This window comes from Schistocerca gregaria, chromosome X, assembly GCF_023897955.1.
Source record: "Schistocerca gregaria isolate iqSchGreg1 chromosome X, iqSchGreg1.2, whole genome shotgun sequence".
NCBI classification, from domain to species: Eukaryota; Metazoa; Arthropoda; class Insecta; order Orthoptera; family Acrididae; genus Schistocerca; species Schistocerca gregaria.
This window is the reverse complement of record NC_064931.1, coordinates 771,656,863-771,673,111: the sequence shown is the minus strand read 5'-3', so window position 1 is coordinate 771,673,111 and position 16,249 is coordinate 771,656,863. Positions and strand designations below refer to the sequence as shown.

Here is a 16,249-nt window from a genome sequence, read left to right as displayed (position 1 = left end):
CTGGGTAGCTCAGCTGGTAGAGCACTTGCCTGTGAAAGGCTAAGATTCTGAGTTTGAGACTTGGTCCGGCACACAGGAAGTTCCATATGAGTGCACATGATGCTGCAGAGTGAAAATTCATTCAGGAATTTATCTTATCTTGTGACATGAGCAATCAGGTAATTGGATGTATTCTCAGCCAGGATATAGATTAAAACACTTGGTAGCACACACATTGACAGTTGAATAAAGCACAATAGAATTACTCAACCACAAAGATGGAAATACTAAGTGTTACTTATGGTATTAAATATAACTGTTGTCACTTCAATCATATTAACATGTTGGGTACTAAAACCAAGTGAATTTCCCAGTAAGAAACACAGCACTGCTGATGGTTTACGCAGGAAGATTGGGGTCATGTATGTGGTGGGCAGACAGCTTGCTGAATGACAAGAAATGCAGATTGCTGATGCGGACTGTCAAGTATTTAGGACACAGTAACAGTTCACAACATACAAGGGGCTATTATGTACAATGACAATGTATGGACCACTGTTGTGATACCTCCAGCTTTGAGAGAGAGTGTCACATAAAAGCACACAGCAATGTATTCGCAGGTCACAGAGGGCAGTCGAGAAATACTGGTGAAGGACACATGGGCAGGACATCAGATAGTATGTAAGAAATTGTATACCATGTGCATAACATCACCATCACAGTCATCAATGTGTATCATGTAAATATAACTAGAGGCATCCAAGCAGCTTGAAAGGGTGGGGATGGACATTCTGGGTCAATTCAGCCTAATACAAGCAGATAACCACTGTATGTCGACAATCACAGACCATTTTTCATGTTATGTTTTTTTGTGATGATTGCAATCTCTTATCAACAGGAAAATATGATGGCAAAGGCCATGGTAAAAATGGAACGAGCAGGTGAGAACTGTGGTAGGGAAGGCAAATGGTTGACTTTGGTTTATTGGGAGAATTTTAGGAATGAGTGGGTTACCTGTAAAGGAGACTGAATTTTGTAGGATACTGGTGGACATATTCTTGAGTGTTTGGGATCCATACCAGGTCAGATTGAAGCAATTCAGAAAAGGGCTGCTAGATTTGTTACCAGTGTATTCGAAAATGTAAATGTTACGGAGATGCTTCAGGAACTCAAATGGGAATCCCTGTAGGGAAGACTTTAAAAAAATACATAAATGCTATTGAGAAAATTTAGAGCACCAGCATTTGAAGCTGACTGCCAAACAATTCTACTGCCGCCATCATACGCTGCATGGAAGGACCACAAAGGTAAGGTACAAGAAATTAGGGCTCATACAGAGGCATACTGTCAGTCATTTTTTCCCCTCACTCTATTTGCAAGTGGTACAGGAAAGGAAATGACTAGTAGTGGCACATGGAACCCTTTGCCACGCACCATATGGTGGCTTGCAGAGCATCTAGGTATATGTATATGTAGAGTTGGTTACTGAAATTTTACGTTCCCATTAGAATTCATTACCGCTCAAGGTACTAAGTTTGTGTCTGACCTGTTTAAGCAACTATACCATCTAGAATACATTCCGAAGCTCAGAACTAGCCTACTCCACCCTCAATCAAATTGAAGATCAGAATGCATTCAATGTAATGTTGGCAAAATGTTAAGTTGTTATGTGAACAGCCATCACATCAACTGGGACATTTACCTTTTTACTTCATAGCAGCATATTTTTCTAAAGTACATAGCACCGCTAGGCTATCACCAAATGAGGTAGTACACAGGGAAAAAGACACCTTCACCTTTTGAAGTAATTAAGCCTAAGTTTGGGAAGAATGGGCAGTCTGTGAATAAGTCTGCAAAGATGTCATGAGATGTTTAGAAGTAGGTAAAGAGAGCAAATAGTTAGACACATTAGTAAGCTACCTGAATACTATATCAGTCAATGGGTCTTGCTGGTGAGTACCTAAAGACCAAAGGGTAGAATGAAGAAGTTCCTAACTCAATACCAGGGACCATACCCAGTCATAAGAAATGACATCACTTGTAAATGTAAAGTTACAACTCTCAACAAGGACTTCCATTGTGCATATGGGGCACATTAAGCCATTTAAAAGATCTGTGAACACTTTGCTACAAGTACTAGTGTGCTTACTGACAAAGAACTTTAAGAAAGATAGGAAGGAAATGGAGATTGACAAGCAGGGTAAAACTGGAATGCCCTATGTATTTAGACCACATCGTAACAGACAGCAATGTCATAGGGTTTTATGAAGTAGTTTATGAGTAATGTGTACGGTAATTCGGTCACTGATTTACTGTATGTTGTGGGATTGTTTTTATGATTATTGTTAAGTTTCATTATATCTTTCTCGTTTCCTAAAGCAAACATTTAGTTTAAGTAAATGGGAAGGGATTATTGTGATGCTGTGTGAATGTACTAACAACTGTTGTACGGCCACAGTTACAAAAGAGGGAGTAAGAATTATGCAAACACCTTTTTCCAAGGTGGCACTGCCACTGAGAATGTACAGAATAGGTGTGAAATAGTGACAATACTGCACCTCTTCAGGGCAGACGTAATGGAAGCAATGGCACAGAGCTTGTTAATGTTCCATCACACATCAACAGTTGTAACTAGGTAATACAGACACTGATGTGATTGCCAGTAGGGGGCTGGATGCACATTACCAGCACTTCATGATTATCCCGACCCAGTGAAATTAGAAGATTACATAAATTTGTGCAAGTAAAAATGTGAAGTACTGTTAGCTTAGAAGAGGAAAGAAACCTACATATCAATGTCAGCAGAGAAACTATGCTTGTGTCATAGTGAGAGTATTAAAATATGACTGACTAGGATATTCCAGATGGGAGCACGGGCACTGGAATTTCAGTTACTTTTGGGTAAGTCAGAAGCAACAGAATATCAGAAGGAAGTGCTGATGCTACTACCATATTTTCAGAAGGTGGGCACTCATTGGGTTTACTGCAACCCCCCCCCCCCCCCCCTCGAGATGGTAATAGTAAACTGTTACAAACAAAGAACATCTAATTGAAGGACAAAGTTGAAATTACATGACAGAGGAATACTAGGCAATTGGATGAGCTGTGACATAACGAGTACAACATTTCATCTTTCAGCTACCATCACTGGAACAGCTATAATAAATCTGACAAAATCACAAGAGCCCTCCAAACGTGTTGTCACCACAAAACCACGCCTTTTTAAATGCTTCCCTGAAAGTAGACTTCCTTCACTCATTAGGTAAGCCAATAACTTCACAAAAGGTACTGATTGCCTATCAGAGTACTGGCATCTTCTGTGGTAAAGTTACAATGTCATGACTTAAGTGTAACGGTTTCTAGTGCTGTACTGGCTCTGATAGCATTTTGTGTAACTTATTTCTACCTTAGGCAAAACCCAGTCCACCCTCATGCAAGTGCATCAAATTCCAGTGGAGTGGCTCACTATTTGCAAGTAAGCATTAGTCGATGAAGTATTAGAAGTCATTATAAACTGAACTTATGAGACAGATTTTTATACTAGAAAGAGTGTCAATATTTTCTTGCATGTCATGCCTTGGAAAGGAATGTCCCACATAATGACTCAGCTTGTAATAAGAATTATAAGTGTCTGGAAAGGTTTTTCAGACTCTACCAGTCACAAAATTTGCAGATTTACTTAAATAATTTAATGAGGCAACATGTTTCTAGACACAAACAACACCTTGATGCTACAATGGTAATACAAAGACACAGATGTAGATATTTAAGTCGGTCTTTACAGTCTTGTATCCACTCTGTGGAGGAGGAGAAGTATGCACATCTGTCACCACAGATGCAGATGGCAAAAAACAGAGTCCAAAATCAGTAGCACAAATAAAATATTTTAAAAGAGGACAGATGGATAGCCAAATATGAGGGAATATTCACTTCATGTGTTGGTCAGCTGTTCATATAAAGCTTTTAAAAAAAAAAAAAATATTCACTCACTTTATTCAGATAAAATGGCTGTTTTCTTTTGATGTGTTCAGTTACCTCCATTGCTAGGGCTTCTTGTTAAGATCCATTGTAGCCCAATGATGATGTTTATACCTCAAAACATGTTGCTTCATTAAATAAAGTAAGTCAACAACTTTTCTGACTAGATGCATTCCCTGAAAAATGTTTCCATATTTTTGAAACAGTCATGGTCATTTAACAGTCAATATGGCTTTAAACTGAACTACTTTAAATGTTTCCCCATCCCATATCATATTTAGTATATTAAACTAATCAACTTTTTGAATAGTTTCGCCTGTGAATGTCTGCTTCAGAGTGATATCAATCCACACCTCACTCCACTGTACAAATGTTTCTTGTTTTATTCCAAGCTTGTCAACCAAGCCCTAATGGTGGTGGTAGTAGTAGTAGTAGTAGTAGTAGTAGTTTTATTCATCCGTAGATCTCTTTTTACAAGGATATAGGACATGTCAAAGTATTTACAAGCTTAGATCAATTTACAATAAGCTAATTCGTATACACATATATTTACAGACTTCTAGTTAGAGACAATCATTAGATTTTACTCCTGGTATACAATAATTTATTTACAAATAACTCATTAAATAATGTAATGCCACACTATTCACTCATATTTCACTATCAGTCACTGCACACACTATACACACATTGTTTCATAACACTTCACTCACTACACACACACACACACACACACACACACACACACACACACACACACACACACACACACACACACACACACACACATACATAGGTGATCCTTGGGCCATTTTCTGTACTGCAAGTTCCCATTTGCTATCCTGAAAAACTGAGTCAGCATCCCTTCATAATGAGTGAGATGTTGAGCTCAGAAAGAGGAAGAGGTGTTAGTATTGTGCTATGCATAGCTTGAGGGGAGAGTGTCTCTAGAAAGTAAAAAAGAAGAAAAATAATAAAGTGAAGGTGTTATGTGGAATATTGGATGTTTTATAATCATCATTATTATTATTATTATTTGTTTGTATAACATTTTTTTATCAAACCCCTACTCTGCTTTATCTAAGTAATCCTTCAATGTATAAAACGTATTGCATAACAGGTACTTTTTAGCTGCCTTCTTAAATAAGTGTATTTTTGAAATTTCTTTAATCTCTTTTGGTAATTTATTGTACAGTTTTATTCCTTGGTAGAAAATGCTGTTTTGAGTTTTATGTTTATTTTTTCTTGGTAAATGTAAGTTGAGTCTATCTCTTGTTGCATGGTCATGGACAGAGCTGTTTGTGCAGTAATTGCCAATGTTACTTTTGATGTGTACAACTGACTGGTAAATCTGTTCACATGGAGCAGTTAAAATTCCCAGTGTTTTGAACAGATCTTTACAATGAGCTTGACTACTATTTCTGGTTATTATTCTTATGGCTCTTTTCTGGAGTTTGAAAATTGTGTTCATATTTTGTGGATTTGTTCCCCAAAAAAGAATGCCGTAGCTAAGAATTGAGTGTACATATGAATAATATGTAACTAAAAGACACTGCATGTTACACACAGATGATAGAATTCTAAGGGCATAACATGCTGATGACATTCTGTTTGCAAGTACCTTTGTGTGTTCGCACCACTTCAGCTGAGAGTCAATATTCATTCCTAGAAATTTTGCATTTGTTACACAGTCTATAGAGGTGCCATCTACATTTAATTTAACATTGTCATTTTTCCTCTTCAAACTGAAGTTCATGGCATTAGTTTTCTTTATGTTTAATGTCAATTTGTTGCTTATTGACCAATCATAAACTTCCTTGAGAGTTTCATTTGCTTTCTCGGTAAGGAGTTCTCTTGTTCTCTCAGTGACTATAATATTGCTGTCATCAGCGAAGAGAATTTTCTCACCATGAGTAACACTACTGGGAAAGTCATTGATGTATATCAGGAATAGTATTGGTCCTAATATGCTACCTTGTGAAACCCCTATATTAATATGTTTTGGTTCTGATAAGTATTTTACTAAATGTTTAGATCTATTTGAAGTATGTGTTATCTCTACTCTTTGTACCCTATCTGTTAGGTATGATCGAAACCAGTCATTAGCTACCCCTCTTATTCCTAATGCTTCTAATTTATTTAATAGAATCTTGTGGTCGACTGTATCAAAAGCCTTAGAAAGATCCAAAAATATGCCTGTGACACACTCATCTTTATCAAGAGCATTAAGTACAACTTTTGTGAATTCTACTATGGCTGACTCCGTATTTTTGCCACTTCGAAAACCAAACTGTGATTTGCTTAAAAGATTGTATTTATTCAGATAATTCATTAATCTGCCTTTCATAATTGCTTCTATTATTTTTGAGAATGCTGACAGCAGGGAAATGGGCCGGTAATTTTCTATGTCTTCTGCATTACCTTTCTTAAGCAAAGGTACAACTCTTGCCTGTTTTAGCTGCTCTGGAAATGTCCCTGATGTGAAGGATTCATTTATTATATTTGTTAATGGGCCTTGTATAATCCCTATGCATTGTTTCAGTACACACATTGGTACATCATCTAAGCCTTCTGACTTTTTATTTTTTAGCTTTTGAACAGTTTTATTGACTTCATTCTCTGTGGTTGGAAGTAACATCATTGTATCTAGTGCAACAATTTTTGCAGGTGTTATATTTGTTTTGGAGAATTTTTGCTGTAACTTCTCTGCAATACTTGAAAAATGCTCGTTTACATAGTTTGCTAAGTGTTGTGGATCATTTATTACCTTATCCCCCTCCCTTAGCAGTATGTTATTCTGCGTTTGTTTGCCTCTCCCCGTTTCCTTTTTTATAACATCCCAGACTGCTTTGCTTTTATTCTCTGCATTATATATTATTTTGTCATTAAATGTTTTTTTGAATGGCTGGAAGTAAGTTAAGAACTTTATATGAATCTAGAACAGACTGTGTTTAATGAGCTTCTAAGTTTTGAAATGAAATGTTGATGATCTACATCTACACTGACACTCCGAAAGCTACCTGATGTGTGATGAAGGGTACTTCTGGCACTGCTAACTGCTTCCCTCCCCCTCCCCCTTTTTCCCCTGTTCTATTCAAAATGGTCATTTTGCGAGATGTGTGTGGGAGGATTTAATATGTTATCTGAATGTTTCCTGAAAATACTCTCTCAAAAGTTCAATAGTAAACCTTTCATGATGTCCAATGTCTCTCTTGTATCTGCCACTGGTGTTTGTTGAGCATTTGTGTAGAACACTCACACTGACGATACAATCCCATGATGAAACTTGCTCCTCTTCATTGGATCCCCCCCCCCCCTCCCTCCCTCTCTCTCTCTCTCTCTCTCTCTCTCTCTCTCTCTCTCTCTCTCTCTCTCTCTCTCTCTCTCTCTCTCTCTCTTTCCCCCCCCCCACCTCCCCTATCAGTACTACCTGATAGGGGTTTCAGATGATGATCAATACTCCAGAATCGGCTGAACAAGTGTGTTGTAAGACACTTCTTTCATGGATGAGTTATATTTCCTTAAGCTTCCTCCTATGAATCTCTCTCTGGCACCTGCTTTTCCTACTATCTGTTTTATGTGGTCATTCCACTAAGGTTACTCTGGATTAGGGATGGTTATCACTTAAACAACCAGTTTTCAGTTTTATGTTTTTTTCCCCCTCTCCTACGCCAGTTTAACCTGACTAATAAAACCTCTCAAACTAAGTGGTTTCTGTTAAAATTACTGGTTCTCAGTTTTTTATACTTATTACTTCCCGTAATAAACATAGAAATCGAACACAAAATGGAAAATTTTGACTCTCTCTGTTTCAAGATGCACAGAATCAAAAACATTACGTTAAATAGCTAAATAAAAAAAATTAGTCTGTATACTATTTGTTACTTTTCTGGAAAGAGGATAAGCTCCAATTAATTCTAATTTTTGAAACTGTGCTCACAAATCATGTTGTCATAGAGGATAACGCCACTATTTTCGCAGTGATAAAGGGTGAAAATTGAAGTTCAAAAACTATTTTTTTGTGTTAATCTGTCCATTTTCAAAGGGCTAGAAGCACATCAAGGCATATTATGTCAACACAGGCAAACTTTCCACTAATTTTTATTTGTACTTTACGCTGAGAATGAATAGTAAAGTTTTCTCGCTCTATGATGTCGCAAGTTCGCTGTGGCTCATCCAATTTCTAATCTTTAAAGCAAATGGAGCATTGTACTTCACTGATATCACACTTCATAAAATACGTAGAGTACAGGGATGGTGCCATTCTGTAATAAAATTGCTGTCTGACAACCACACTGGGGTACTACCATCTAGAACAGACGGGGAAAGTTTTGCACACTACATGTACATTTTCTAGACCACAACAAATGGTAACCTACTGTTTCAGCAATTGTTTACCAATTCTTGTGCCAATTGTTTTGCTCATTTCTGTTGACATCATTATTAAAATACCACTGACAGCGCTTCCCGTTTTCTATAATAATGCAATATTTCAGTGCAATGGAAATATTACAAATAAAAATTACTTGTTGTTAAGAAAGATTTATTTAAAAAATTAGCATAGCTGCTATGGGTAATTGACATTAGATGACATAAGCATCACAGAACAAACCTTTGAGCTACAGGAGAGGACTGTAAAGTCTTCATCGCTTTGCCACAAAGAATCAATCAAATTTCACAACTATGCAATTTTGAAAAAGAACTAAAAAACGTGCTGGCAGCAAACAGCTTTTATTGCACTGATGAAATTCATATAGTTGGACACATCAACTTTACACACATTTTTGTGGAAGCCTTAACGAATCTGTCACTGTTGTCACTGGTCATTCCCCGATGAAAACAGATGGGTGGCATCCCAGTCTCCAGTAATTCCATTATTTATAATGTCTGACAGTGAGAATAGTGATCATATGTACATATTGTACATTTTTGTAAATTTTCTTGACAAATCTTGTATCAGTATCTTGGTGACATGGACACAACAGAAATACAATACCTTTCTCAGTGAGAATGTTGTCCCTCTGTTATACAAAGTATGTCAAACCTTTCTGAGAGGTTTTTAATACCTACCTGCAAATCCAGGGTTTATTTTATCCTCTGTTTAACATGAATATATATATATAGTTATGATATTCCCTAAGGAGCAATAGTTCAATGCGAACGGGTTGACCATTACTGTGAAGAAAACAAATGACATAAAACTTTGGGAAGATAAATCAAACCAGTACCTTAATCTCATACTGGTGAGTTAGAAAAAGATACTTTGCACTAAACTTTCAGGGATGTATGTTGATAAAGACAAAAACTGAAAAGATCATGCAGCTAAACTGTGCTAGAGACTCAATTTCGCATGTTTTGCTCTGAGAATTATTTCTAAAGTTTGCTCCACAGATGGTGATAGAATGACTTATTTTGGTTACTTCCAGTCACCTGTAATTTACGGAATAGTTTTCTGATGTAAAATTAATAGTCGATCCATTGAAATTTTTACATTACCGATAATAGCTATCTTGCTACACAGTTTCACTAGGACTCGTTGCAAGTCCCCGTTTATAATGCTTATTGCTTACTGCACTCTCTTTGTATATTTACAAATGTGTTGATTACATGAGCTAAACACTGACCTGCAAATCAGCTCACATTACCACAGTTATAATACTTGCAACTGTGGATCCCTCTAAATAGACCAGGTTAAAACAACCCATACTCAGAAGACATGTGAGCCACTTTGGTGTAATTCTTTATAATGCACTGCCAACATACATAAAGGGGCTGGAGGGAGAAATGGCTTTTAGATCAGAGTTAGAATGATTTCTTGTCGAGAAGTCTTTCTACAATGTAAATGCTGTACCATCTTTGCTTTGTTTGTCTTCACAAAGAGTGTTTCTGCTGTTTGTTTTCTGTTTTCCTCTGAGAAGGAATCTGGTACTAGCTTCACTGTGCTTGATATAGTGTTGGCAGGTTTTCTTCTGTTACACTTTCCTGCAGTGCTATATAATATGTTTGTATCTTTACTTTTTCAGTATACGTTTTACATCAAAGTTTTATGTTTTACCTATAGCATTGACTTACTTATTGTACGCTATACTTTTCAGCATGTTTCATAAAAGAAGGCTGTATACATGGAAGAAGCCTGGAGATACTGACAGGTTTCATATAGATTATATAATGGTAAGACAGAGATTTAGGAACCAGGTTTTAAATTGTAAGACATTTCCAGGGGCAGATGTGGACTCTGACCACAATCTATTGGTTATGACCTGTAGATTAAAACTAAAGAAACTGCAAAAAGGTGGGAATTTAAGGAGATGGGACCTGGATAAACTAAAAGAACCAGAGGTTGTACAGAGTTTCAGGGAGAGCATAAGGCAGCAATTGACAAGAATGGGGGAAAGAAATACGGTAGAAGAAGAATGGGTAGCTTTGAGGGATGAAGTAGTGAAAGCAGCAGAGGATCAAGTAGGTAAAAAGATGAAGGCTAGTAGAAATCCTTGATGAAAGGAGAAAATATAAAAATGCAGTAAATGAAGCAGACAAAAAGGAATACAGACGTCTCAAAAATGAGATCGACAGGAAGTGCAAAATGGCTAAGCAGGGATGGCTAGAGGACAAATGTAAGGATGTAGAGGCTTAGCTCACTAGGGGTAAGGTAGATACTGCCTACAGGAAAATTAAAGAAACCTTTGGAGGAAAGAGAGCCACTTGTATGAATATCAAGAGCTCAGATGGAAACCCAGTTATAACCAAAGAAGGGAAAGCAGAAAGGTGGAAGGAGTATATAGAGGGTCTATACAAGGGCGATGTACTTGAGGACAATATTATGGAAATGGAAGAGGATGTAGATGAAGATGAAATGGGAGATAAGATACTGTGTGAAGAGTTTGACAGAGTACTGAAAGACTTGGGTCGAAACAAGGCCCTGGGAGTAGACAACATTCCATTGGAACTACTGACGGCCTTGGGAAAGCCAGTCCTGACAAAACTCTACCATCTGGTGAGCAAGATGTAGAAGACAGGCGAAATACCCTCAGACTTCAAGAAGAATATAATAATTCCAATCCCAAAGAAAGCAGGCGTTGACAGATGTGAAAATTACCGAACTATCAGTTTAATAACTAACAGATGGAAAAACTAGTAGAAGCCGACCTCGGGGAAGTAGAAGTTTGGATTCCGTAGAAATGTTGGAACACGTGAGGCAATACTGTCCCTACGACTTATCTCAGAAGCTAGATTAAGGAAGGGCAAACCTACGTTTCTAGCATTTGTAGACTTAGACAAAGCTTTTGACAATGTTGATTGGAATACGCTTTTTCAAATTCTGAAAGTAGCAGGGGTAAAATACAGGGTGCGAAAGGCTATTTACAATTTGTACAGAAACCAGATGGCAGTTATAAGAACCGAGGGACATGAAAGGGAAGCAGTGGTTGGGAAGGGAGTGAGACAGGGTTGCAGTCTCTCCCCGATGTTATTCAATCTGTATATTGAGCAAGCAGTGAAGGAAACAAAGAAAAATTCGGAGTAGGTATTAAAATCCATGGAGAAGAAATAAAAATGTTGAGGTTCGCCGATGACATTGTAATTCTGTTAGAGACAGCAAAGGACTTGGAAGAGCAGTTGAACGGAATGGATAGTGTCTTGAAAGGAGGATATAAGATGAACATCAACAAAAGCAAAATGAGGATAATGGAATGTAGTCGAATTACGTCGCGTGATGCTGAGGGAATTAGATTAGGAAATGAGACACTTAAAGTAGTAACGGAGTTTTGCAATTTGGGGAGCAAAATAACTGAGGATGGTCGAAGCAGAGAGGATATAAAATGTAGGCTGGCAATGGCAAGGAAAGCGTTTCTGAAGAAGAGAAATTTGTTAACAGCGAGTATAGATTTAAATGTCAGGAAGTCATTTCTGAAAGTATTTGTATGGAGTGTAGCCATCTATGGAAGTGAAACATGGACGATAACTAGTTTGGACAAGAAGAGGATAGAAGCTTTCGAAATGTGGTGCTACAGAAGAATACTGAAGATAAGGTGGATAGATCACGTAACTAATGAGGAGGTATTGAATAGGATTGGGGAGAAGAGAAGTTTGTGGCACAACTTGACCAGAAGTGATCGGTTGGTAGGACATGTTCTGAGGCATCAAGGGATCACCAATTTAGTACTGGAGAGCAGCGTGGAGGGTAAAAATCATAGAGGGAGACCAAGAGATGAGTACACTAAGCAGATTCAGAAGGATGTAGGTTGCAGTAGGTACTGGGAGATGAAGAAGCTTGCACAGGATAGAGTAGCATGGAGAGCTGCATCAAACCAGTCTCAGGACTGAAGATCACAACAACATGATGTAATGTGTTCATGGTTTTCAGTATTCCAGCTGTGTTTATTTTCAAAATTTCTTGTTCATTGTTTTCTTACACATGTTACACTCACAATGTACAATATGTATTTGTGATTCCCCTTGCCAATCACGTACTGAGTCAAGGTGGCTACTATAGTCGTAATTTACTGGACTCAAATTCAGGAGTTTGTTCCCCATTTGGCCATTCTGTCAGGTTTTCCATGGTTTCCCAAATTGATAAGTTGAATGCTGGGATGGTTCCTTTGATAGGGTCATGGCTCTAGTCTGCTCTTGGCTCACCTAATCTTAGCCTACTTTGTGAATGTTTTATATAAGTATATTTTATTTCTGTCATGTATCTCTCATGCCATACTTTTGTACTAAATGGTCTGACAAGGAATAAATAAATAAATAACCAAATTTATTCATAATGCCAGTAATTTTCTCACATTCAATGTCTTCATTTAGACTCCAGCAAACATGCTTAACCTAAAAAATTGTTATAGCTTTAAATGTGTGAGGGTAACAGTTTAAAACTAGATCACTTTCATAGACTTCATATTTTGCCGTTATATTTACTCTTATTTGTTTTGGGTGAAGTAATTTACTTTTCCCCAAGACTGTCAAGGCATCTAACACTGTACAAGTCTCACACATCATCATATTTTATTGTGGTTTCGTTAACTGCTCACTCTGCGGGCGATCCACAATATTTAGTCAAAGAAGGTGCCAATAGTTACTTACCACGACTGGTAGGCATTCGTTGATTTTGAGGGCGAGACGGCGAGCATGTCCATCCTCACTGAATATTTCAATTAAATTTTCATTAGAGGTACACAATCTACACTTCACAAGTTCCATTTGTTTGCTTTAGTAATAAAATTTATGCTCGCGCTGAAACGCTTTTTAAACCGTAGTAAAAGGCATTGTTAACACAGACTATGTTTCCACGATTCATTTAAACAGTCCCGAACACTTTCACCTTTTCTATTTGTTTTACCACAAACAAAACAACAGGACTCTGTTACTGGCAGTACAAAGATTTTACATACAACAGAACTTGACTTGTGTCTAGACGCAGCAAATCTTAGTGCCTACTGCCTATCGGGTGCTCCCGGCTCGCCTAGGGGGTGCAGCTTGTAGTGCTATCTGGCGGTACACAACGAAAGCTTACGATACTAATCTATTTTTAGCACTGTCCCCTTAGTTTGGTTATTGTAGTTTGTTTATTGTAGTTTGTTTATATTACGAAAGCTGTTGTTTGAAAAACAGAAAAATATAGTTGCAGTTTGTGCACTGCAAAATATAGCAGTAACTTATATCGCCAAACTGTCCTAGATACAAATATAATAAAAACAAAATTATTCGTTAAAATTAACAATACTACACAATGCCCATACCGTTTTTCTTTAGTTCAGCTAAGAAAAACAAATTTTTTATTTAACTTACAAATCCTTACTAAAAATTACATTTCAAGATCATTCTCCCTGACTTGTAACCTTGAATGCCTTACACCTTCTAACCCAGAAAATAATGGAAAGAATGATGTCGCCACAACGTTCTTATACTCTCATACCAAGTATCGGGTGTCTTATATTTGTAATTTATACCAAATTTCATGAAAATTGAAACTGATGAGAAAAAACACTTATATGAGTAATTTGATATAAAATTTATCATTTGTTGTATGCACAATTATAAATCTCGTTTCTTCGACATTTAGAAGTTTACAAATTGTATAAAAAAACATTGTCACCTACTCTGTCATATTATCATAAAGAAATGAGCTTTGACTGTCTGTTTTACTTCTTTAACTCATTTTCATCGGCAGTGACAAATCACTTTGCTTTTCATTTAGCAGTAAAAACACCAATGGCAAACAGCAAGTGCAGATTTTATTCTAACCTCACAATATTGAATGGTACTAAAGTAGCATTCATAATAAATAGTCATGAATTCCTGCAGCACAGTTTGCAGCCTTCTAGCAATTTCTTCATCCGAAACATCTTTAGCAATGAAATTTCTTAGGTCACTACTACTTGGGCTAAGCACTATAAAACAGTTGGCCCACTTTTAAAAATATTTCATATGCTTGAAAAACTACATAAACATTGGTATTACATAGATCTCGCAGTATAATAGACTCGTTAAGCTAACTAGCTTATATCACAAAGCCTGTCAGGTTATTCTCTACTCCAGTGCAATCCTTTGATAAATACTTCTGCACCTGCAGGATTCTAAAATATAGTTAGAAGTCTTTGTACATAAAAATTCAACGCTACTCGTAAATTGCTGAGATGTATACGAACTTCACGAGAGAACTACATAAAGTTCCGCTACTTAAAGATAAAATTCATCTCCAGGTTAATGAAGGAAACTAGTGTCAATGATGTTTGTGCAGCCATCGGCGATAAACACGGGATTCGGGCCAATGTATCTCCTTAGACCTCTATAGCCAGAAACGTATAATATTAGTCAGTTACTATAATAACCGCTGGAATACTTTTATAGGGAAAAAACTACTCTTTGTCTGGGGAGACAACGCCTATGTTTTCAGTTGGGTTTATTTTCAAGAATTTTTTTTGTTAAGTTCTTCATTACCGTAAATTGTAGGTCCTAAAAAATGCATAAGCGGCCTAGGCACTTTGGCACATAGTGATGTGAAGTCTGTGACAACGTACATGATATTAAAACTTCAGTAATTAAAATACAATTTTGAATATCGCGCGAAAAGAATCAAAAGGGCTCCTGGTCCTGAAAAGGCGAATTGAAGCTTTCACGGTCTGCCACCAGGAAGCGCAACGAGCGGCAGATCCAAGGTCAGCCGAGCCCAACCGACCACCTCACTCGATCTGAGAAAGATTTGCTTTCCCAAGTGAGAACCTGAGCGGCAGCAAAAGCAGCCATACCCGTATTGAACCACCGAAACAGATCACTGAGAGAATTCTACTCCTAAAATCAAAACTGTTTATATATCGTACAGAAATAGTTTGAAACGGCAAACGACATTCGCCAATTATTTTAAGAAAAGACAACAAACTTTGATAGGCCGTAGGCTGGCTAAGGACAGAAATTACAGCATTAAAGATGACGTGGATGAAAATAGCAACTAAACACTCAATTGTGAGATTTTCAGGACGTCCTACAGCGTCATGAACCCTGGGTAACAGTGCTGTGAGGCATGTGAATAATGAGCTGAATTCAACTGAATGGAATTATTTTCCTGTCAAAAAACTTGTTTTTTACAGCATCGTCAGTTTATGCACACATATTAAAATATGATTACAGAGATATTACTTATCTTGTACTCATGTAATTAGTTTTATCACACGGATTATTCGGACTATAAATTAGGTTGTATGCCTCAACTTAATCTTTTATTATAAATGTGATTGTGAGAAACAAAATCTTATCATTTTTCATTGTAAATGAATTCGTTTCTGTTATAGAATAATTTTGTATTCAACAATGGCTTCAACACGACTTTAAATTTATTTTCATGTAATGCCCTTGCATCATGTGGTATAACGACATTGTTAAAAATGTTTGGCAGCATGTGGAAAATTATTTTGGACTTCACTTAAACGACTTCAAGGAATGTCCAGTAAGTTCCTATTTCAAGTTTAATATGAAGGCACATCTGGCCTACTTTCATACATGTGAACATTCTGTTCGGTGTGCATGAGTACACTGAGTCTGTATAGCCGGAGGACTGAAAGTATTTTGTGCTTAATAAGGTATACCTGCAGGACGTTAAGTTGCTCAAAGCAAAATAGCATGTAATGGCTTTATTCTGCTAGCGGAAAACCTCTTTTGCTCCAGCAGAGTTTCCCAAAACAAGTATTCCATAATGCAAGAGTGCATTAAAAAAGGCTTGCAAGGTGCAAGATGGCGGCAGAGCAGTTACATGTACGTGAGTCGAACTCCCGATTTTCAAGAGTTCTGATCTATGTAAAGT

The 16,249-nt window shown here is 37.1% G+C and overlaps 1 protein-coding gene across 1 annotated transcript in view; it reads right to left on the bottom strand.

Moving 5' to 3' along the window:
- The window catches only part of LOC126298823 (zinc finger protein 263-like), a 98,845-nt gene extending 85,393 nt beyond the window's left edge, over positions 1-13,452 (bottom strand). Inside the window, exon 1 of the mRNA XM_049990290.1 lies at positions 13,036-13,452. Coding sequence (XP_049846247.1) covers positions 13,036-13,152 — 117 coding nt within the window. The 5' untranslated portion in view covers positions 13,153-13,452. The remainder of the gene's footprint in view (positions 1-13,035) is intronic.
- Positions 13,453-16,249: the final 2,797 nt, after the last annotated feature.